At 46.6% G+C, this 25,612-nt stretch overlaps 2 protein-coding genes across 6 annotated transcripts in view; both read right to left on the bottom strand.

Annotated features, from left to right (window-relative positions):
* Positions 1-8,258, bottom strand: part of LOC141763683 (piezo-type mechanosensitive ion channel component 2-like) — a 109,135-nt gene extending 100,877 nt beyond the window's left edge. Inside the window, exon 1 of the mRNA XM_074628260.1 lies at positions 8,240-8,258. The gene's annotated coding sequence lies outside the window, so the exon portion shown is untranslated. The remainder of the gene's footprint in view (positions 1-8,239) is intronic.
* Positions 1-25,612, bottom strand: part of l3mbtl4 (L3MBTL histone methyl-lysine binding protein 4) — a 34,717-nt gene that overhangs the window by 4,785 nt on the left and 4,320 nt on the right. For 2 of the 5 annotated variants that reach the window (XM_074628261.1, XM_074628265.1), the window contains 13 exons: positions 25,310-25,414; positions 24,278-24,413; positions 24,104-24,195; positions 23,066-23,208; positions 9,829-9,905; positions 9,253-9,338; positions 8,708-8,818; positions 8,505-8,619; positions 6,316-6,412; positions 5,917-6,045; positions 5,466-5,546; positions 4,379-4,452; positions 1,060-1,232 (listed from right to left, as the gene is read on the bottom strand). In XM_074628261.1, coding sequence (XP_074484362.1) covers positions 1,060-1,232; positions 4,379-4,452; positions 5,466-5,546; positions 5,917-6,045; positions 6,316-6,412; positions 8,505-8,619; positions 8,708-8,818; positions 9,253-9,338; positions 9,829-9,905; positions 23,066-23,208; positions 24,104-24,195; positions 24,278-24,413; positions 25,310-25,414 — 1,419 coding nt within the window. Of the gene's footprint in view, positions 1-1,059; positions 1,233-4,378; positions 4,453-5,465; positions 5,547-5,916; positions 6,046-6,315; positions 6,413-8,504; positions 8,620-8,707; positions 8,819-9,252; positions 9,339-9,828; positions 9,906-23,065; positions 23,209-24,103; positions 24,196-24,277; positions 24,414-25,309 lie in introns of all 5 variants that reach the window. The other 3 variants (XM_074628263.1, XM_074628262.1, XM_074628264.1) reach the window with 3 other exon arrangements.

The raw sequence follows: 25,612 nt of genomic DNA, 5'->3' as shown, positions 1-25,612 counted from the left end.
AAACTAGATTAAAGCTTGATTTATACTTCTGCGTTGAATCGACGCCGTAGCCTGACGTGCACCTCTCCAGAAATGTAACTACACGTCGCGGCGACGCAGACCGCAACAGCTGTGATTGGTCCAGTCTCTCAGCGATGCTGAGCGACCAGGACCAAGTTCTACTTCTCTCTGCCTCCATCTTTTCAATGTTTGTTCACAACAAATCCACTCAGATATATTTTCTCTTTTCGGCGTTGCAGTAATGTAAAAGTTCTGTGGTTCAACAGTTATTAGCTCCAACTCCCTCAGTTTCTGTTTGTAGTACAAGAAGAAGAAGAAACTCATAGAGACGCCGCCGCCAACTAGCGGTTTGGTGGTGTAATTGCAGAGCAACACAAACACAGCAGGCACAACTTTATTGCGGAGTGACACCAAGTGGAATGAATATATATCTTGTCTTTTTCAAAGCCTGCAGTGAAGAGAAAGGTTGGTGACGAGCACAGACAATTTCAGGAAAAGTGGGAGACGCAATAGAGGCCATGTTCAGAAGAACCGTTCATGTTCTTCAATGTTCCATTCATGTTCAGGACAGTTCATGTTCAGAAGAACCCATTCAAGTTAAAGAACTGTTAATAATGACGTTTGAGAAGATTGTTGTTTTTTTTAACAAAGCTTTTTTTGTGGAATACCTGATGCGGCCCAGCCTCACCCAGACTCTGCCTCCAGCGGCCCCCAGGTAAATTGAGTTTGAGACCACTGGGTTAGAGAGAGAGAGAGAGAGAGAGAGATAGACAGGTTAGAGAGAGACAGACAGGTTAGAGAGACAGACAGGTTAGAGACAGAGAGACAGGTTAGAGAGAGAGAGACAGGTCAGAGACAGAGAGACAGGTTAGAGAGAGAGACAGGTCAGAGACAGAGAGACAGGTTAGAGAGAGACAGACAGGTTAGAGAGACAGACAGGTTAGAGACAGAGAGACAGGTTAGAGAGAGAAAGACAGGTCAGAGACAGAGAGACAGGTTAGAGAGAGAGACAGGTCAGAGACAGAGAGACAGGTTAGTGAGAGACAGACAGATGGAGACCTGCTGGACGCTCCAGTGTTGGACGGTCTCTGGTTGGACTCCGGTGACTCCCGGCAGCAGTTTGCCGTGTTGCTCCCAGCAGAGAGAGAGAGACAGGTCTCGTCCTGGCTGAGGAGACATGGCCGACAGGAAGACAGACTGGTGGAGGACGGCCTGCAGACTGGACTCTGCTGCTGGAGAGACAGACAGGTTTACTCAACTGTCTCACCCCACGGGGCAGTGAGACAGTTCACTCTACAGACAGACAGACAGGTTTCCTCCTGTCTGTCTGTCTGTAGACTGACCTGTCTCACCCCACTGGGTAGTGAGACAGGCATCAGTCCTTCAGAGGGTAACTCAACACAGCAGTTACTATGGAGAGCTGTTTCCATGGAAACAGTCACCTCATCTGACCGTTGTTTCCATGGAGACCGAGGGAGGATGCTGAGTGTCTCCATGACAACAGAACTGTGTTTTTATGTAAGTGACCCTTTACAGCGTTACATTACCTGATCACCTGATCACCTGATCACCTGACCACCTGATCACCTGTCTACTATACCTGTACCTGTCTACTGTACCTGTCTACTGTACCTGTCTACTATACCTGTACCTGTCTACTGTACCTGTCTACTGTACCTGTCTACTATACCTGTACCTGTCTACTGTACCTGTCTACTGTACCTGTCTACTATACCTGTACCTGTCTACTGTACCTGTCTACTGTACCTGTCTACTATACCTGTACCTGTCTACTGTACCTGTCTACTATACCTGTACCTGTCTACTGTACCTGTCTACTATACCTGTACCTGTCTACTGTACCTGTCTACTATACCTGTACCTGTCTACTGTACCTGTCTACTGTACCTGTCTACTATGCCTGTACCTGTCTACTGTACCTGTACCTGTCTACTGTACCTGTCTACTATACCTGTACCTGTCTACTGTACCTGTCTACTGTACCTGTCTACTGTACCTGTACCCGTCTACTTTACCTGTCTACTATACCTGTACCTGTCTACTGTACCTGTCTACTGTACCTGTACCCGTCTACTCTACCTGTCTACTGTACCTGTCTACTGTACCTGTACCCGTCTACTCTACCTGTCTACTGTACCTGTCTACTGTACCTGTACCCGTCTACTCTACCTGTCTACTGTACCTGTCTACTGTACCTGTACCCGTCTACTGTACCTGTCTACTGTACCCGTCTACTGTACCTGTCTACTGTACCTGTCTACTGTACCTGTACCTGTCTACTGTACCTGTACCTGTCTACTCTACCTGTCTACTCTACCTGTCTACTGTACCTGTCTACTGTACCCGTCTACTGTACCTGTCTACTGTACCTGTACCTGTCTACTGTACCCGTCTACTGTACCTGTCTACTGTACCTGTCTACTGTACCTGTCTACTATACCTGTCTACTGTACCTGTCTACTATACCTGTCTACTATACCTGTCTACTATACCTGTCAACTGTACCTGTCTACTATACCTGTCTACTATACCTGTCTACTGTACCTGTCTACTATACCTGTCTACTATACCTGTCTACTATACCTGTCTACTGTACCTGTACCTGTCTACTGTACCCGTCTACTGTACCTGTCTACTGTACCCGTCTACTGTACCTGTCTACTGTACCTGTACCTGTCTACTGTACCTGTCTACTGTACCTGTCTACTGTACCCGTCTACTGTACCTGTCTACTGTACCTGTACCTGTCTACTGTACCCGTCTACTGTACCTGTCTACTGTACCTGTCTACTGTACCTGTCTACTGTACCTGTCTACTATACCTGTCTACTATACCTGTCTACTATACCTGTCTACTATACCTGTCAACTGTACCTGTCTACTATACCTGTCTACTATACCTGTCTACTGTACCTGTCTACTGTACATGTCTACTGTACCTGTACCTGTCTACTGTACCCGTCTACTGTACCTGTCTACTGTACCTGTCTACTGTACCTGTCTACTATACCTGTCAACTGTACCTGTCTACTATACCTGTCTACTATACCTGTCTACTGTACCTGTCTACTGTACATGTCTACTGTACCTGTACCTGTCTACTGTACCCGTCTACTGTACCTGTCTACTGTACCTGTCTACTGTACCTGTCTACTATACCTGTTTACTGTACCTGTCTACTGTACATGTACCTGTCTACTGTACCCGTCTACTGTACCTGTCTACTGTACCTGTCTACTATACCTGTCTACTGTACCTGTCTACTGTACATGTACCTGTCTACTGTACCCGTCTACTGTACCTGTCTACTGTACCCGTCTACTGTACCTGTCTACTGTACCTGTACCTGTCTACTGTACCCGTCTACTATACCTGTCTACTGTACCTGTCTACTGTACATGTCTACTGTACCTGTACCTGTCTACTGTACCTGTCTACTATACCTGTACCTGTCTACTGTACCTGTCTACTATACCTGTACCTGTCTACTGTACCTGTACATGTCTACTGTACCTGTCTACTATACCTGTACCTGTCTACTGTACCTGTACCTGTCTACTGTACCTGTCTACTATACCTGTACCTGTCTACTGTACCTGTCTACTGTACCTGTACCTGTCTACTGTACCTGTCTACTATACCTGTACCTGTCTACCTGTCTACTCTACCTGTCTACTGTACCTGTCTACTCTACCTGTCTACTGTACCTGTCTACTATACCTGTACCTGTCTACTCTACCTGTCTACTGTACCTGTCTACTCTACCTGTCTACTGTACCTGTCTACTATACCTGTACCTGTCTACTGTACCTGTCTACTGTACCTGTCTACTCTACCCGTCTACAGTACCTGTCTACTGTACCTGTCTACTATACCTGTCTACTGTACCTGTCTACTGTACCTGTCTACTGTACCTGTACCTGTCTACTGTACATGTCTACTGTACCTGTCTACTGTACCTGTCTACTATACCTGTACCTGTCTACTGTACCCATCTTCTGTACCTGTACCTGTCTACTGTACCTGTCTACTGTACCTGTCTACTATACCTGTACCTGTCTACTGTACCTGTCTACTGTACCCGTCTACTATACCTGTACCTGTCTACTATACCTGTACCCGTCTACTGTACCCGTCTACTATACCTGTACCTGTCTACTGTACCTGTCTACTGTACCTGTACCTGTCTATTGTACCTGTCTACTGTACCTGTACCTGTCTACTGTACCTGTCTACTATACCTGTACCTGTCTACTGTACCTTTCTACTGTACCCGTCTACTGTACCTGTCTACTCTACCTGTACCTGTCTACTCTACCTGTCTACTCTACCTGTCTACGCTACCTGTCTACTGTACCTGGGCCGAGGGCTCTGATGTGAAGCTCCTCCTCTTCCTGTTTCACACGGAGGTATTTGGTTGGCTGGGACAGTCTGGGGGCGGAGCCAGCAGAGAGCAGGAGGTGATGATGAAACAGAGCTGAATCAATGAGCTGATTGGTGGATTCAGTATATATATATATAAAATGGGTCCTCATATCTTATTGATCAGACGATTAATCAATAAACTAACTGATAACTGATCATGGAGGCTGTTCTTACAACACATCTAGAACTACAGTTCCCATAATGCTTTGGGATATGTAAACAACAGTCTCACCTGTCCGTCTGTCTCACCTGTCTGTCTGTCCTACTGTCTGTCTGTCTGTCTGTCTCACCTGTCCGTCAGTCTCACCTGTCTGTCTGTTTGTCTGTCTCACCTGTCTGTCTGTCCTACTGTCTGTCTGTCTGTCTGTCTGTCTGTCTGTCTGTCTCACCTGTCCGTCAGTCTCACCTGTCTGTCTGTCTGTCTGTCTGTCTGTCCTACTGTCTGTCTGTCTGTCTGTCTCACCTGTCCGTCAGTCTCACCTGTCTGTCTGTCTGTCTGTTTGTCTGTCTGTTTGTCTGTCTCACCTGTCTGTCTGTCTGTCTGTCTGTCTCACCTGTCCGTCAGTCTCACCTGTCTGTCTGTCCTACTGTCTGTCTGTCTCACCTGTCCGTCAGTCTCACCTGTCTGTCTGTTTGTCTGTCTGTCTGTCTGTCTGTCTGTCTCACCTGGCTGTCTGTCTGTCTGTCTCACCTGTCCGTCAGTCTCACCTGTCTGTCTGTTTGTCTGTCTCACCTGTTCGTCTTTCCTACTGTCTGTCTGTCTGTCTGTCTGTCTGTCTGTCTGTCTGTCTGTCTGTGTCACCTGTCCGTCAGTCTCACCTGTCCGTCAGTCTCACCTGTCTGTCTGTTTGTCTGTCTCACCTGTTCGTCTTTCCTACTGTCTGTCTGTCTGTCTGTCTGTCTGTCTCACCTGTCCGTCAGTCTCACCTGTCTGTCTGTCCTACTGTCTGTCTGTCTTTCTGTCTCACCTGTCCGTCAGTCTCACCTGTCTGTCTGTCTGACCTGTCTGTCTGTCTCACCTGTCCGTCTGTCTTCTTCTCTTCCCCAGAGGAAGCAGCAGAGTCTCGTCTCTGGGCTCCATCTTCACCTGGACACTCCTCCTGCTCAACAGAGAGACAGACAGGTAGAGAGACAGACAGGTAGAGAGACAGAGTTAGAGAGATAGACAGGTAGACAGACAGACAGACAGGTAGAGAGACAGATAGGTAGAGAGACTGACAGGTAGAGAGATAGACAGGTAGAGCGACAGACAGGTAAAGAGAGAGACAGACAGGTAGAGAGAGAGAGTTAGAGAGATAGACAGGTAGAGAGACAGACCGGTAGAGAGACAGACAGGTAGACAGACAGACAGGTAAAGAGAGAGACAGACAGGTAGACAGGTAGAGAGACAGACCGGTAGACAGACAGGTAGGTAGAGAGATAATAAATACTCATTGAACTCAATCAATCGCCTACTAAAGATCAGGTTACCTGTCTGACTGGTTGCCGTGGTGATATATGCTGACAGGAACGAGGGTGATGACTCTCTCTCCTCCCAGCCTATCAGGAAGCACCACCTCCTTACGCATATTAATGTCCGAGTACGGACAGCCGAAGGCACTGGGTGAGAGACAAACATGACTCAGCAGACACAAAACATGACTCAGCAGACACAAAACATGACTCAGCAGACACAAAACATGACTCAGCTGACAGAAAAATGACTCAGCACAAAGAAAACATGACTCAGCAGACAGAAAAAATTTACTCAGCAGACAGAAAACATGACTCAGCAGACAGAAACACGACTCAGTACACAGAAACATTACTCAGCAGACACAAAACACGACTCAGCAGACAGAAAACATGACTCGGCAGGTGTGAATGTACCTGTGGTGTCCGGTGTATTTGGCTCCTTTAATGTGTCCAACTCCTCGGCAGCCTGGAGTGGGACAGACACCCTGAGAGACAGACAGGGGAGGCCAACCTGTCTCACACACACAGAGGGAACAGAAACACTGTTAGTAGCATTAAAGGTCACATATTATGCTCATTTCCAGGTTCATAGATGTATTTTAATGTTGCACTAGAACATGTTTACATGCTGCAATGTTCAAAAAACCCTTTATTCTTCTCATACTGCAGCCTGAGTCTGCCTGCCTCAGAGCCTAATTCAGCCTCTGTCTGAAAACCACTGATTCACAGCCTGTCTCCTCCCACTCTGCTCTGATTGGTCAGCGTTTTCTGTCAATCAAACTTCCTCAACAACAGCGTCACCCTCCCCCTCCCTCCCGGAGCAGCTCTCTAGAGAGAGACGAGTGGAGAGATAGCAGCTAGAATAGAGCTTATAAACCACTTTAAAGTTTATAAACCAGAAACTTCACCCAGCGCACGTTACCGGAGGAATCTGATCAGAAATCGGCGACACATGATGAACATCTGCGGTCCAGATTCCAGGTTTTCCTGACGGTTTCTCTCAGGTAAATAATACTGTTTATATCTCTGTTAGTTAACTCAGTGTTTACCTCATGCATCAACTCTGTAAACCGTAAACATACACTCTGTTTTACGTCTGTCTTTACAGATCCATCTGTGAGAAATGACCGACAGAATCATCCCAGAGGAGAGCAGATAGCTGAAAGCAGATGGCTCTGTTTACATGGAGATACAGAGCTAACCCGGTAGCATGTAGCTAACCCGTTAGCATGTAGCTACATGCTAACGGGTTAGCTCTGTATCTCCCATCTGCTGAGAGCAGATAGCTGAGAGCAGACAGCTGTGAGCAGACAGCTGAGAGCAGACAGCTGTGAGCAGACAGCTGAGAGCAGACAGCTGAGAGCAGACAGCTGAGAGCAGACAGCTGAGAGCAGACAGCTGAGAGCAGATAGCTGAGAGCAGATGGGAGATACAGAGCTAACCCGTTAGCATGTAGCTACATGCTAACGGGTTAGCTACATGCTACCGCTATGACACGGTGTGTAAACACAGCGACCATCAGGGTGGAAAATAGAAGATGTGAAACAGTAGTCAGTTCATTATTTCTGCTAAAAGATAAATGTATGGAAGATCAGAGTAATGGTATATTATTTACAGTAGTAGCTGTCTCTGTGTTACCATGACTACAGACCACCGGAGCTTAGCTTACCATAGTTTACCAGAGCTGAAGACTTTCTCCTGTACCATGTTAACATAACTAACTAACAGGTGAGATGATTACAAATGCTGTGAATAATTAATATTGTCATCTGTCAACTCAAATAAAGTTTGACTGTGAAACAGAAATGTGTTGTGTTGCTTACAAGTCACTATTTACTCCCTGTACTCTGCTACATGCATGACATCAAATATATATAATATATAAATATCATCTGTTTAAACAGTGTAATTACATAAAGCCTTTGTGAAAGAACATGTTATATTTAGATGATGGGAGTACATGAAGCCTGTTCTGCTGGTTCTTGCAGACTTTGCTCAAGTTCGGTTGAGGAGGAGAGACAGTGACGCGCTGTGGGGCGGGGTCAGCTACTGAAGGTTCTCTCTGGTTCGACCAGGAAACCCTTATATGGCTTGCATTTCTCTAATGACGTCAGAAGAGAAGGAAAAAAAGCGATTTTTTTTTCTGCACCCATTTCCGGACAAACGGAGGAGGAGAAAAAGAGAGAGGATGGTCTTTTATGATACTATGGTGGCCTGTAGACACACTGGGGACAGATATTGATGTTTAAAAGACATGGAAAAGTGCATTTTGCATAATAGGTGACCTTTAAGCCTGTCTCTCTCCCTCTGACCTGTCTGTCTGACCTGTCTCTCTGACCTGTCTCTCTCTCTCTCTGACCTGTCTGTCTGACCTGTCTCTCTCTCTCTCTGACCTGTCTCTCTCTCTCTGACCTGTCTCTCTCTCTCTCTGACCTGTCTGTCTGACCTGTCTCTCTCTCTCTGACCTGTCTCTCTCTCTCTGACCTGTCTCTCTCTCTCTCTGACCTGTCTGTCTGACCTGTCTGTCTCTCTCTGACCTGTCTGTCTGACCTGTCTCTCTCTCTCTCTGACCTGTCTCTCTCTCTCTGACCTGTCTGTCTGACCTGGGGGGGGTTCCAGTGGGTGTCCCGTGCGTTGACACCAGCCGACAGGATGAAGGTCACAGAGGTCGCTGTCACTCCAGAGGTCAAACTGCTCCGACCAGCCGTCGTAATGAACCTGCAGGTAAACACACCTGGTGACATCATCACACACCTAATGACATCACACAGGTACACAGACAGGTAGACAGACAGGTCCAAAGTACCTTCACCCTGTAGTCTTCTGTATCTGTTACCGTGGCGACGCGGACCAACATGGGGTTCCTCCTGTCCACCGCCTCCAGCTTCTGGTTGCCCCGGAAACCATGAGGAGCTCTCTGATTGGACGAAAAGTCATTGACACCTGTCAATCATCAGCTCACTGAGTGACAGGTTCTCTGCCTCCTTGTTTCCTTCTCTACCTCCTTGTTCCCTTCTCTACCTCCTTGTTCCCTTCTCTACCTCCTTGTTCACTTCCCTTCCTCCTTGTTTCCTTCTCTACCTCCTTGTTCCATTCCCTTCCTTGTCTCCTTCTCTACCTCCTTGTTCCCTTCTCTACCTCCTTGTTCACTTCCCTTTCTCCTTGTTTCCTTCTCTACCTCCTTGTTTCCTTCTCTACCTCCTTGTTCCATTCCCTTCCTTGTTTCCTTCTCTACCTCCTTGTTCCCTTCTCTACCTCCTTGTTCACTTCCCTTCCTCCTTGTTTCCTTCTCTACCTCCTTGTTTCCTTCTCTACCTCCTTGTTTCCTTCTCTACCTCCTTGTTTCCTCACCAGAGTGAAGGCTGAACAGGGTGCGGCGGTGGTTCTGGTCTCCAGCAGGTATTCCTCCCACAGGAAGTTCTCCGGGTTCAGGTGACCTGAAAAACACAAGTACTGATAAGTACTCAGAGTACTACGTAGTGTATCCTGTGTGTACTTGTGTGTACTACGTAGTGTATACTGTGTGTACTTGTGTGTACTACAGAGAGTATACTGTGTGTACTTGTGTGTACTACAGAGAGTATACTGTGTGTACTTGTGTGTACTACAGAGAGTATACTGTGTGTACTTGTGTGTACTACAGAGTATACTGTGTGTACTTGTGTGTACTACAGAGAGTATACTGTGTGTACTTGTGTGTACTACAGAGAGTATACTGTGTGTACTTGTGTGTACTACAGAGTGTATCCTGTGTGTACTTGTGTGTACTACAGAGTGTATCCTGTGTGTACTTGTGTGTACTACAGAGAGTATACTGTGTGTACTTGTGTGTACTACAGAGAGTATACTGTGTGTACTTGTGTGTACTACAGAGTATACTGTGTGTACTTGTGTGTACTACAGAGTGTATCCTGTGTGTACTTGTACCCTGAGGAGCGGTGAGAGGTCGTCCTTGTTCTTCACACCAGCCCACAGGATGGATGTACGGACTGCTGCTGTCACACCTGATCAATCAATAATCAATAAGTATTGATCAGCCCACAGGATGGATGTACGGACTGCTGCTGTCACACCTGATCAATCAATAATCAATAAGTATTGATCAGCCCACAGGATGGATGTACGGACTGCTGCTGTCACACCTGATCAATCAATAATCAATAAGTATTGATCAGCCCACAGGATGGATGTACGGTGAATACAACTACCTCTACTACTAGTACCTCTACTAGTACTACTACTAGTACCTCTACAACTACTAGTACCTCTACTAGTAGTACTACTACTACTACTACTACTAGTACCTCTACTACTACTAGTACCTCTACTACTACTAGTACTACTACTACTAGTACTACTACTACTACTAGTACTACTACTACTACTACTACCTCTACTACTACTAGTACTACTACTACTACTACTACTAGTACCTCTACTACTACTACCTCTGCTACTACTAGTACTACTACTACTACTAGTACCTCTACTACTACTAGTACTGCTACTACTACTACTACTACTACTACCTCTACTACTACTAGTACTACTAGTACTGCTACTACTACTACTACTACTACTACTACTAGTACTACTACTACTACTACTACCTCTACTACTACTAGTACTACTACTACTACTACTACCTCTACTACTACTAGTACTACTACTACTACTACCTCTACTACTACTAGTACTACTACTACTACTACTACCTCTACTACTACTACTACTACTACCTCTACTACTACTAGTACTACTGCTACTACTACCTCTACTACTACTACTACTACTACTACTAGTACTACTGCTACTACTACCTCTACTACTACTAGTACTACTACTACTACCTCTACTACTACTAGTACCTCTACTACTACTACCTCTACTACTACTAGTACTACTGCTACTACTACCTCTACTACTACTAGTACTACTACTACTACTAATAATAATAATAATAATATATTGGATTTATATAGCGCTTTATAATATTCTCAAAGACGCTTTAACATAGTCGGGGGGGAAAACGGTGTGAGACAGACAGACAGGAGACGAACGACAAAAAGCGACATACACAGGAACAATCACATCCAGACACACGGACTGATGGGGAGGGGAAGGAGGCTACGGGTAAGCAGAGGAGAAGAGATGTGTTTTGAGGCGGGACTGGAATGTGGTGAGGGAATCGGAGTCTCTGATGAGATTGGGGAGTGAGTTCCAGAGCTTGGGAGCTGCCCTGGAGAATGCTCTGTCCCCAAAGCTGCGGAGTTTGGACGTGGGGGTGGAGAGTAAACCAGCTGAGGTGGATCTGAGGGACCGTTGAGGTTGGTAGGGGGAGAGGAGTTCAGAGAGATAGGGGGGTGCAAGTTGGTGGAGGGCTTTGTAGGTGAGGGTCAGGATTTTGTAGGAGATCCGGTGGGAGGCGGGGAGCCAGTGAAGGTCTTTCAGGACTGGGGTGATATGATGCCATGATTTGGTGTGGGTGAGGAGTCGGGCAGCTGCATTCTGGACCAGTTGTAATTTATTGATGGAGGTGTTGCTGATGCCGTAGAGGAGTGAGTTGCAATAGTCAAGGTGGGAGGAGATGAAGGCGTGGATGAGTTTCTCTGCTGTAGGGGGTGTGAGGGACGGACGGATTTTTGCGATATTGCGAAGGTGGAAGAAGGATATTTTGACCAGGTGGCGGATGTGGGGCTCGAGGGAGAGGGTGGAGTCGAAGATCACGCCAAGGTTACGTACCTGGGGGGAGGGGGAAACAGAAGTGCCATCGATGTTGAGTGTGAGGTTGTTGGTTTTGGTGAGGGTGGATTTGGAGCCGATGAGGAGGAGTTGTGTTTTGTCGCTGTTGAGTTTTAGAAAGTTCTGTTGCATCCAGGCTTTAATTGCAGAGAGGCAGGAGTTGATGTGGGAGAGCGGTGGGTTGTGAGGGGTGTTGGTGCTGAGGTAGATCTGAGTGTCGTCAGCATAGCAGTGGAAGTCCAGGTTGAAGTGGCGTAGGATCTGACCGAGGGGGAATAAGTAGATTATGAACAGGAGTGGACCGAGTACAGAGCCTTGGGGGACACCTTGTGTGACTGTGGATGTGGCAGAGGAGTTGTTGTGAAGGGAGATGAAGTGCGATCTGTTGGTGAGGTATGACTGGAGCCAGCTGAGTGCAGTACCTTCGATACCGATGTCTTGGAGTCTGGTGAGAAGAATGTTGTGACTCACGGTATCGAAGGCTGCACTCAGGTCCAGGAGGATGAGGATGTTGAGGGCTCCGGTGTCAGCAGAGGTGAGGAGGTTATTGAGGACTTGGAGGAGTGCAGTTTCTGTGCTGTGGAGGGGGCGAAAGCCGGATTGGAGGGGTTCAAGCAGGTTGTTGGAATGCAGGTGGGATTGGAGCTGGGTGGAGACGAGGCGTTCGAGGGTTTTGGAGAGGAAGGGGAGGTTGGAGATAGGGCGGTAGTGATTGAGACAGGAGGGGTCCAGACCAGGTTTCTTGAGTGTGGGGGTGACAGCAGCAGTTTTGAAGGCTGAGGGGACAGTTCCATGGGACAGTGAGGAGTTGAAGAGGTCGGTGAGGTAGGGGCATAGGACAGGGAGGCAGGACTTCAGCAGGGGGGTCAGGAGGGGGTCCAGGGAGCAGGTGGTGGGTTTGGATGTGCTGATGAGTTTGGCAATGGTTGCTGAGTCAACAGGGTCGAACCGGGAGAGGCGGTGCTGGGGGGGAGGGGTCAGGGGGTCCAGAGGGATGGAGAGAAAAGGGGTCGGTGTGGTTGCTGCTGGGTCAGACACGGGGAGCAGTGAGTTGTTGATGGTGGTGATTTTGTCGCTGAAGAACTGAAGGAATGAGTTACATAGATCAGGTGAGGGGTCAGAGAGGGGGTTGGCACGAGGCTTGAGGAGAGTGTTGACAGTGGAGAAGAGGGTTCGGGGGTTACGGGTGGGGTCATTGATGATGGTGGAGAAGTAGTCAGATTTGGCAGCAGTGATGGCGTCTTTGTAGGTGATGAGGTGAGATTTGTAGGCTTCGAGGTGAACAGTGAGTGATGACTTTCTCCAGAGGCGTTCAAGTTGGCGGCCGGTCTGTTTGAGTTTTCTGAGGTGGGGTGTGAACCAGGGGGAGGAGGTGTACTACTAGTACTGCTACTACTACTACTACTACTACTACTACTACTACTACTAGTACCTCTACTACTACTACCTCTACTAGTACTACTACTACTACTACTTCTACTACTACTACTACTAGTACCTCTACTACTACTACCTCTACTAGTACTACTACTACTACTACTTCTACTACTACCTCTACTACTACTAGTACTACTACTACTACTACTACTACTAGTACCTCTACTACTACTACTAGTACCTCTACTACTAGTACTACTAGTACTACTACTACTACTACTAGTACCTCTACTACTACTACTACTACCTCTACTACTACTAGTACTACTAGTACTACTACTACTACTACTACTACCTCTACTACTACTAGTACCTCTACTACTACTACTACTACCTCTACTACTACTAGTACTACTAGTACTACTACTACTACTACTACTACCTCTACTACTACTAGTACTACTACTACTACTACTTCTACTACTACCTCTACTACTACTAGTACTACTACTACTACTACTACTACTACTAGTACCTCTACTACTACTACTAGTACCTCTACTACTACTACTACTAGTACTACTAGTACTACTACTACTACTACTAGTACCTCTACTACTACTACTACTACCTCTACTACTACTAGTACTACTAGTACTACTACTACTACTACTACTACCTCTACTACTACTAGTACTACTACTACTACTACTACTACTACCTCTACTATTGCTACTACTAGTACTACTACTACTACTACTAGTACCTCTACTACTACTACTAGTACCTCTACTACTACTACTACTACTACTAGTACTACTACTACTACTACTAGTACCTCTACTACTACTACTAGTACCTCTACTACTACTACTACTACTAGTACCTCTACTACTACTACTACTACTACTACCTCTACTACTACTAGTACTACTACCTCTACTACTACTACTACTACTACTACCTCTACTACTACTAGTACTACTACTACTACCTCTACTACTACTAGTACTACTACTAGTACCTCTACTACTACTACCTCTACTACTACTAGTACTACTAGTACTACTACTACTACTACTACTAGTACCTCTACTACTACTACTAGTACCTCTACTACTACTAGTACTGCTACTACTACTACCTCTACTACTACTAGTACTACTACTACTAGTACCTCTACTACTACTACTAGTACCTCTACTACTACTAGTACTACTACTACTACTACTACCTCTACTACTACTACTACTACTACCTCTACTACTACTAGTACTACTGCTACTACTACCTCTACTACTACTACTACTACTACTACTAGTACTACTGCTACTACTACCTCTACTACTACTAGTACTACTACTACTACCTCTACTACTACTAGTACCTCTACTACTACTACCTCTACTACTACTAGTACTACTGCTACTACTACCTCTACTACTACTAGTACTACTACTACTACTACTACCTCTACTACTACTAGTACTACTACTACTACTACTACTAGTACCTCTACTACTACTACCTCTGCTACTACTAGTACTACTACTACTACTAGTACCTCTACTACTACTAGTACTGCTACTACTACTACTACTACTACTACCTCTACTACTACTAGTACTACTAGTACTGCTACTACTACTACTACTACTACTACTACTACTAGTACTACTACTACTACTACTACCTCTACTACTACTAGTACTACTACTACTACTACTACCTCTACTACTACTAGTACTACTACTACTACTACCTCTACTACTACTAGTACTACTACTACTACTACTACCTCTACTACTACTACTACTACTACCTCTACTACTACTAGTACTACTGCTACTACTACCTCTACTACTACTACTACTACTACTACTAGTACTACTGCTACTACTACCTCTACTACTACTAGTACTACTACTACTACCTCTACTACTACTAGTACCTCTACTACTACTACCTCTACTACTACTAGTACTACTGCTACTACTACCTCTACTACTACTAGTACTACTACTACTACTAATAATAATAATAATAATATATTGGATTTATATAGCGCTTTATAATATTCTCAAAGACGCTTTAACATAGTCGGGGGGGAAAACGGTGTGAGACAGACAGACAGGAGACGAACGACAAAAAGCGACATACACAGGAACAATCACATCCAGACACACGGACTGATGGGGAGGGGAAGGAGGCTACGGGTAAGCAGAGGAGAAGAGATGTGTTTTGAGGCGGGACTGGAATGTGGTGAGGGAATCGGAGTCTCTGATGAGATTGGGGAGTGAGTTCCAGAGCTTGGGAGCTGCCCTGGAGAATGCTCTGTCCCCAAAGCTGCGGAGTTTGGACGTGGGGGTGGAGAGTAAACCAGCTGAGGTGGATCTGAGGGACCGTTGAGGTTGGTAGGGGGAGAGGAGTTCAGAGAGATAGGGGGGTGCAAGTTGGTGGAGGGCTTTGTAGGTGAGGGTCAGGATTTTGTAGGAGATCCGGTGGGAGGCGGGGAGCCAGTGAAGGTCTTTCAGGACTGGGGTGATATGATGCCATGATTTGGTGTGGGTGAGGAGTCGGGCAGCTGCATTCTGGACCAGTTGTAATTTATTGATGGAGGTGTTGCTGATGCCGTAGAGGAGTGAGTTGCAATAGTCAAGGTGGGAGGAGATGAAGGCGTGGATGAGTTTCTTTGCTGTAGGGGGTGTGAGGGACGGACGGATTTTTGCGATATTGCGAAGGTGGAAGAAGGATATTTTGACCAGGTGGCGGATGTGGGGCTCGAGGGAGAGGGTGGAGTCGAAGATCACGCCAAGGTTACGTACCTGGGGGGAGGGGGAAACAGAAGTGCCATCGATGTTGAGTGTGAGGTTGTTGGTTTTGGTGAGGGTGGATTTGGAGCCGATGAGGAGGAGTTGTGTTTTGTCGCTGTTGAGTTTTAGAAAGTTCTGTTGCATCCAGGCTTTAATTGCAGAGAGGCAGGAGTTGATGTGGGAGAGCGGTGGGTTGTGAGGGGTGTTGGTGCTGAGGTAGATCTGAGTGTCGTCAGCATAGCAGTGGAAGTCCAGGTTGAAGTGGCGTAGGATCTGACCGAGGGGGAATAAGTAGATTATGAACAGGAGTGGACCGAGTACAGAGCCTTGGGGGACACCTTGTGTGACTGTGGATGTGGCAGAGGAGTTGTTGTGAAGGGAGATGAAGTGCGATCTGTTGGTGAGGTATGACTGGAGCCAGCTGAGTGCAGTACCTTCGATACCGATGTCTTGGAGTCTGGTGAGAAGAATGTTGTGACTCACGGTATCGAAGGCTGCACTCAGGTCCAGGAGGATGAGGATGTTGAGGGCTCCGGTGTCAGCAGAGGTGAGGAGGTTATTGAGGACTTGGAGGAGTGCAGTTTCTGTGCTGTGGAGGGGGCGAAAGCCGGATTGGAGGGGTTCAAGCAGGTTGTTGGAATGCAGGTGGGATTGGAGCTGGGTGGAGACGAGGCGTTCGAGGGTTTTGGAGAGGAAGGGGAGGTTGGAGATAGGGCGGTAGTGATTGAGACAGGAGGGGTCCAGACCAGGTTTCTTGAGTGTGGGGGTGACAGCAGCAGTTTTGAAGGCTGAGGGGACAGTTCCATGGGACAGTGAGGAGTTGAAGAGGTCGGTGAGGTAGGGGCATAGGACAGGGAGGCAGGACTTCAGCAGGGGGGTCAGGAGGGGGTCCAGGGAGCAGGTGGTGGGTTTGGATGTGCTGATGAGTTTGGCAATGGTTGCTGAGTCAACAGGGTCGAACCGGGAGAGGCGGTGCTGGGGGGGAGGGGTCAGGGGGTCCAGAGGGATGGAGAGAAAAGGGGTCGGTGTGGTTGCTGCTGGGTCAGACACGGGGAGCAGTGAGTTGTTGATGGTGGTGATTTTGTCGCTGAAGAACTGAAGGAATGAGTTACATAGATCAGGTGAGGGGTCAGAGAGGGGGTTGGCACGAGGCTTGAGGAGAGTGTTGACAGTGGAGAAGAGGGTTCGGGGGTTACGGGTGGGGTCATTGATGATGGTGGAGAAGTAGTCAGATTTGGCAGCAGTGATGGCGTCTTTGTAGGTGATGAGGTGAGATTTGTAGGCTTCGAGGTGAACAGTGAGTGATGACTTTCTCCAGAGGCGTTCAAGTTGGCGGCCGGTCTGTTTGAGTTTTCTGAGGTGGGGTGTGAACCAGGGGGAGGAGGTGTACTACTAGTACTGCTACTACTACTACTACTACTACTACTACTACTACTACTAGTACCTCTACTACTACTACCTCTACTAGTACTACTACTACTACTACTTCTACTACTACTACTACTAGTACCTCTACTACTACTACCTCTACTAGTACTACTACTACTACTACTTCTACTACTACCTCTACTACTACTAGTACTACTACTACTACTACTACTACTAGTACCTCTACTACTACTACTAGTACCTCTACTACTAGTACTACTAGTACTACTACTACTACTACTAGTACCTCTACTACTACTACTACTACCTCTACTACTACTAGTACTACTAGTACTACTACTACTACTACTACTACCTCTACTACTACTAGTACCTCTACTACTACTACTACTACCTCTACTAGTACTACTAGTACTACTACTACTACTACTACTACCTCTACTACTACTAGTACTACTACTACTACTACTTCTACTACTACCTCTACTACTACTAGTACTACTACTACTACTACTACTACTACTAGTACCTCTACTACTACTACTAGTACCTCTACTACTACTACTACTAGTACTACTAGTACTACTACTACTACTACTAGTACCTCTACTACTACTACTACTACCTCTACTACTACTAGTACTACTAGTACTACTACTACTACTACTACTACCTCTACTACTACTAGTACTACTACTACTACTACTACTACTACTACCTCTACTATTGCTACTACTAGTACTACTACTACTACTACTAGTACCTCTACTACTACTACTAGTACCTCTACTACTACTACTACTACTACTAGTACTACTACTACTACTACTAGTACCTCTACTACTACTACTAGTACCTCTACTACTACTACTACTACTAGTACCTCTACTACTACTACTACTACTACTACCTCTACTACTACTAGTACTACTACCTCTACTACTACTACTACTACTACTACCTCTACTACTACTAGTACTACTACTACTACCTCTACTACTACTAGTACTACTACTAGTACCTCTACTACTACTACCTCTACTACTACTAGTACTACTAGTACTACTACTACTACTACTACTAGTACCTCTACTACTACTACTAGTACCTCTACTACTACTAGTACTGCTACTACTACTACCTCTACTACTACTAGTACTACTACTACTAGTACCTCTACTACTACTACTAGTACCTCTACTACTACTAGTACTACTACTACTACTACTACCTCTACTACTACTACTACTACTACCTCTACTACTACTAGTACTACTGCTACTACTACCTCTACTACTACTACTACTACTACTACTAGTACTACTGCTACTACTACCTCTACTACTACTAGTACTACTACTACTACCTCTACTACTACTAGTACCTCTACTACTACTACCTCTACTACTACTAGTACTACTGCTACTACTACCTCTACTACTACTAGTACTACTACTACTACTACTACCTCTACTACTACTAGTACTACTACTACTACTACTACTAGTACCTCTACTACTACTACCTCTGCTACTACTAGTACTACTACTACTACTAGTACCTCTACTACTACTAGTACTGCTACTACTACTACTACTACTACTACCTCTACTACTACTAGTACTACTAGTACTGCTACTACTACTACTACTACTACTACTACTAGTACTACTACTACTACTACTACCTCTACTACTACTAGTACTACTACTACTACTACTACCTCTACTACTACTAGTACTACTACTACTACTACCTCTACTACTACTAGTACTACTACTACTACTACTACCTCTACTACTACTACTACTACTACCTCTACTACTACTAGTACTACTGCTACTACTACCTCTACTACTACTACTACTACTACTACTAGTACTACTGCTACTACTACCTCTACTACTACTAGTACTACTACTACTACCTCTACTACTACTAGTACCTCTACTACTACTACCTCTACTACTACTAGTACTACTGCTACTACTACCTCTACTACTACTAGTACTACTACTACTACTAATAATAATAATAATAATATATTGGATTTATATAGCGCTTTATAATATTCTCAAAGACGCTTTAACATAGTCGGGGGGGAAAACGGTGTGAGACAGACAGACAGGAGACGAACGACAAAAAGCGACATACACAGGAACAATCACATCCAGACACACGGACTGATGGGGAGGGGAAGGAGGCTACGGGTAAGCAGAGGAGAAGAGATGTGTTTTGAGGCGGGACTGGAATGTGGTGAGGGAATCGGAGTCTCTGATGAGATTGGGGAGTGAGTTCCAGAGCTTGGGAGCTGCCCTGGAGAATGCTCTGTCCCCAAAGCTGCGGAGTTTGGACGTGGGGGTGGAGAGTAAACCAGCTGAGGTGGATCTGAGGGACCGTTGAGGTTGGTAGGGGGAGAGGAGTTCAGAGAGATAGGGGGGTGCAAGTTGGTGGAGGGCTTTGTAGGTGAGGGTCAGGATTTTGTAGGAGATCCGGTGGGAGGCGGGGAGCCAGTGAAGGTCTTTCAGGACTGGGGTGATATGATGCCATGATTTGGTGTGGGTGAGGAGTCGGGCAGCTGCATTCTGGACCAGTTGTAATTTATTGATGGAGGTGTTGCTGATGCCGTAGAGGAGTGAGTTGCAATAGTCAAGGTGGGAGGAGATGAAGGCGTGGATGAGTTTCTCTGCTGTAGGGGGTGTGAGGGACGGACGGATTTTTGCGATATTGCGAAGGTGGAAGAAGGATATTTTGACCAGGTGGCGGATGTGGGGCTCGAGGGAGAGGGTGGAGTCGAAGATCACGCCAAGGTTACGTACCTGGGGGGAGGGGGAAACAGAAGTGCCATCGATGTTGAGTGTGAGGTTGTTGGTTTTGGTGAGGGTGGATTTGGAGCCGATGAGGAGGAGTTGTGTTTTGTCGCTGTTGAGTTTTAGAAAGTTCTGTTGCATCCAGGCTTTAATTGCAGAGAGGCAGGAGTTGATGTGGGAGAGCGGTGGGTTGTGAGGGGTGTTGGTGCTGAGGTAGATCTGAGTGTCGTCAGCATAGCAGTGGAAGTCCAGGTTGAAGTGGCGTAGGATCTGACCGAGGGGGAATAAGTAGATTATGAACAGGAGTGGACCGAGTACAGAGCCTTGGGGGACACCTTGTGTGACTGTGGATGTGGCAGAGGAGTTGTTGTGAAGGGAGATGAAGTGCGATCTGTTGGTGAGGTATGACTGGAGCCAGCTGAGTGCAGTACCTTCGATACCGATGTCTTGGAGTCTGGTGAGAAGAATGTTGTGACTCACGGTATCGAAGGCTGCACTCAGGTCCAGGAGGATGAGGATGTTGAGGGCTCCGGTGTCAGCAGAGGTGAGGAGGTTATTGAGGACTTGGAGGAGTGCAGTTTCTGTGCTGTGGAGGGGGCGAAAGCCGGATTGGAGGGGTTCAAGCAGGTTGTTGGAATGCAGGTGGGATTGGAGCTGGGTGGAGACGAGGCGTTCGAGGGTTTTGGAGAGGAAGGGGAGGTTGGAGATAGGGCGGTAGTGATTGAGACAGGAGGGGTCCAGACCAGGTTTCTTGAGTGTGGGGGTGACAGCAGCAGTTTTGAAGGCTGAGGGGACAGTTCCATGGGACAGTGAGGAGTTGAAGAGGTCGGTGAGGTAGGGGCATAGGACAGGGAGGCAGGACTTCAGCAGGGGGGTCAGGAGGGGGTCCAGGGAGCAGGTGGTGGGTTTGGATGTGCTGATGAGTTTGGCAATGGTTGCTGAGTCAACAGGGTCGAACCGGGAGAGGCGGTGCTGGGGGGGAGGGGTCAGGGGGTCCAGAGGGATGGAGAGAAAAGGGGTCGGTGTGGTTGCTGCTGGGTCAGACACGGGGAGCAGTGAGTTGTTGATGGTGGTGATTTTGTCGCTGAAGAACTGAAGGAATGAGTTACATAGATCAGGTGAGGGGTCAGAGAGGGGGTTGGCACGAGGCTTGAGGAGAGTGTTGACAGTGGAGAAGAGGGTTCGGGGGTTACGGGTGGGGTCATTGATGATGGTGGAGAAGTAGTCAGATTTGGCAGCAGTGATGGCGTCTTTGTAGGTGATGAGGTGAGATTTGTAGGCTTCGAGGTGAACAGTGAGTGATGACTTTCTCCAGAGGCGTTCAAGTTGGCGGCCGGTCTGTTTGAGTTTTCTGAGGTGGGGTGTGAACCAGGGGGAGGAGGTGTACTACTAGTACTGCTACTACTACTACTACTACTACTACTACTACTACTACTAGTACCTCTACTACTACTACCTCTACTAGTACTACTACTACTACTACTTCTACTACTACTACTACTAGTACCTCTACTACTACTACCTCTACTAGTACTACTACTACTACTACTTCTACTACTACCTCTACTACTACTAGTACTACTACTACTACTACTACTACTAGTACCTCTACTACTACTACTAGTACCTCTACTACTAGTACTACTAGTACTACTACTACTACTACTAGTACCTCTACTACTACTACTACTACCTCTACTACTACTAGTACTACTAGTACTACTACTACTACTACTACTACCTCTACTACTACTAGTACCTCTACTACTACTACTACTACCTCTACTACTACTAGTACTACTAGTACTACTACTACTACTACTACTACCTCTACTACTACTAGTACTACTACTACTACTACTTCTACTACTACCTCTACTACTACTAGTACTACTACTACTACTACTACTACTACTAGTACCTCTACTACTACTACTAGTACCTCTACTACTACTACTACTAGTACTACTAGTACTACTACTACTACTACTAGTACCTCTACTACTACTACTACTACCTCTACTACTACTAGTACTACTAGTACTACTACTACTACTACTACTACCTCTACTACTACTAGTACTACTACTACTACTACTACTACTACTACCTCTACTATTGCTACTACTAGTACTACTACTACTACTACTAGTACCTCTACTACTACTACTAGTACCTCTACTACTACTACTACTACTACTAGTACTACTACTACTACTACTAGTACCTCTACTACTACTACTAGTACCTCTACTACTACTACTACTACTAGTACCTCTACTACTACTACTACTACTACTACCTCTACTACTACTAGTACTACTACCTCTACTACTACTACTACTACTACTACCTCTACTACTACTAGTACTACTACTACTACCTCTACTACTACTAGTACTACTACTAGTACCTCTACTACTACTACCTCTACTACTACTAGTACTACTAGTACTACTACTACTACTACTACTAGTACCTCTACTACTACTACTAGTACCTCTACTACTACTAGTACTGCTACTACTACTACCTCTACTACTACTAGTACTACTACTACTAGTACCTCTACTACTACTACTAGTACCTCTACTACTACTAGTACTACTACTACTACTACTACCTCTACTACTACTAGTACTACTACTACTACTACTACTACCTCTACTACTACTACTACTACTAGTACTACTACTACTACTACTACTACTACTACTACTAGTACTACTACTACTACTACTACCTCTACTACTACTAGTACTACTACTACTACTACTACTACTAGTACCTCTAATACTACTACCTCTACTACTACTAGTACTGCTACTACTACTACTACTACTACTACCTCTACTACTACTAGTACTACTACTACTACTACTACTACCTCTACTACTACTAGTACTGCTACTACTACTGCTACTACTACTACTACTACTACTAATAGTACTACTAGTACTACTACTACTACTACCTCTACTACTACTAATAGTACTACTAGTACTACTAGTACTAGTACCTCTAGTGTCTCACCAGTAGTCGTACATGTCGTCCCAGTTGTCAAAGTGAACCAGGAAGTGGTCATCGATGACATCAGCGACGGAGGCGACGCAGACGAGTCCGGGGTTCTTCCTGTCGACCGCCTCCAACTTCATCCCCACACTGAACCCACAGCTCTGAGAGACAGACAGGTGAACAGACAGACAGGTGAACAGACAGACAGGTGAACAGACAGACAGACAGGTGAACAGACAGACAGGTGAACAGACAGACAGACAGGTGAACAGACAGACAGGTGAACAGACAGACAGGTGAACAGACAGACAGACAGGTGAACAGACAGACAGGTGAACAGACAGACAGGTGTATACTGACGGCAGGGCGACAGGTGAACAGACAGACAGGTGAACAGACAGACAGGTGAACAGACAGACAGACAGGTGAACAGACAGACAGGTGAACAGACAGACAGACAGGTGAACAGACAGACAGGTGAACAGACAGACAGACAGGTGAACAGACAGACAGGTGAACAGACAGACAGACATGTGAACAGACAGACAGGTGAACAGACAGACAGGTGTATACTGACGGCAGGGCGACAGGTGAACAGACAGACAGGTGAACAGACAGACAGACAGGTGAACAGACAGACAGGTGAACAGACAGACAGGTGTATACTGACGGCAGGGCGACAGGTGAACAGACAGACAGGTGAACAGACAGACAGGTGAACAGACAGACAGACAGGTGAACAGACAGACAGACAGGTGAACAGACAGACAGGTGAACAGACAGACAGACAGGTGAACAGACAGACAGACAGGTGAACAGACAGACAGGTGAACAGACAGACAGACATGTGAACAGACAGACAGGTGAACAGACAGACAGACAGGTGAACAGACAGACAGGTGAACAGACAGACAGACATGTGAACAGACAGACAGGTGAACAGACAGACAGGTGTATACTGACGGCAGGGCGACAGGTGAACAGACAGACAGGTGAACAGACAGACAGGTGAACAGACAGACAGACAGGTGAACAGACAGACAGGTGTATACTTACGGCAGGGCGACAGGTGAACAGGGTGGGCGGAGCAGCATGAGAGCCTGTGGACTGAAGGTAGTGCTGCCAATCAAAATCTGTCTCGCTGTAGCCTGTGAGGAGAGAGACAGACAGGTAGTGATGTCACCTGTGTCAGGTGGTCACCTGTGAGGGGGCGGGGCTACCTGTACTCACCTTTGGGTGGGTGGAGCTTGTGGTTGTTGTCTTTACACCAGCCTGTCTGTCTGATGTTGGCCGAGTCAGCGTTTACCCAGAATTCATAGCACTCGGAGTAGCCGTCGATATGGAGACGGAGCCGACAGCCAATCACCTGAGAGAGAGGCCCCGTTCACACCTGGTATTAACACTGAGGCCCCGTTCACACCTGGTGTTAACACTGAGGCCCCGTTCACACCTGGTATTAACACTGAGGCCCCGTTCACACCTGGTGTTAACACTGAGGCCCCGTTCACACCTGGTGTTAACACTGAGGCCCCGTTCACACCTGTTATTAATACTGAGGCCCCGTTCACACCTGGTGTTAACACTGAGGTCCTGTTCACACCTGGTAGTAACACTGAGGCCCCGTTCACACCTGGTATTAACACTGAGGCCCCGTTCACACCTGGTATTAACACTGAAGCCCCGTTCACACCTGGTGTTAACACTGAAGCCCCGTTCACACCTGGTGTTAACACTGAGGCCCCGTTCACACCTGGTGTTAACACTGAGGTCCTGTTCACACCTGGTAGTAACACTGAGGCCCCGTTCACACCTGGTATTAACACTGAGGCCCCGTTCACACCTGGTATTAACACTGAAGCCCCGTTCACACCTGGTGTTAACACTGAAGCCCCGTTCACACCTGGTGTTAACACTGAGGCCCCGTTCACACCTGGTGTTAACACTGAGGTCCTGTTCACACCTGGTAGTAACACTGAGGCCCCGTTCACACCTGGTGTTAACACTGAGGTCCTGTTCACACCTGGTAGTAACACTGAGGCCCCGTTCACACCTGGTAGTAACACTGAGGCCCCGTTCACACCTGGTATTAACACTGAAGCCCCGTTCACACCTGGTGTTAACACTGAGGCCCCGTTCACACCTGGTGTTAACACTGAGGACAGCTCATTATCAACAGAGTGTGTGTGTGAGTGTGAGTGTGAGTGTGTGTGAGTGTGCGTGTGCGTGTGCGTGTGCGTGTGCGTGTCTGTGTGTGTGCGTTACCTCGGCGACCGTCAGCACACAGAACATGGACGGGTGCAGCGGGTCGACGCCCTCCAGCTTCATCCCAACTCTAAAACCACTTCTCCTACTGGGGACACACTGGGACTGACAGACAGACAGGTAGAGAGACAGACAGGTCAGAGAGACAGACAGGTCAGACAGAGAGAGACAGGTCAGAGAGACAGACAGGTCAGAAAGAGAGAGACAGGTAGAGAGACAGACAGGTCAGAGAGACAGACAGGTCAGAGAGAGAGACAGACAGGTCAGAGAGACAGACAGGTCAGAGAGACAGACAGGTCAGAG

Source organism: Sebastes fasciatus, unplaced genomic scaffold (genome assembly GCF_043250625.1).
Source record: "Sebastes fasciatus isolate fSebFas1 unplaced genomic scaffold, fSebFas1.pri Scaffold_26, whole genome shotgun sequence".
NCBI classification, from domain to species: Eukaryota; Metazoa; Chordata; class Actinopteri; order Perciformes; family Sebastidae; genus Sebastes; species Sebastes fasciatus.
The sequence above is the reverse complement of the archived record's forward strand: the minus strand, read 5'-3'. Positions and strand labels throughout refer to the sequence as shown.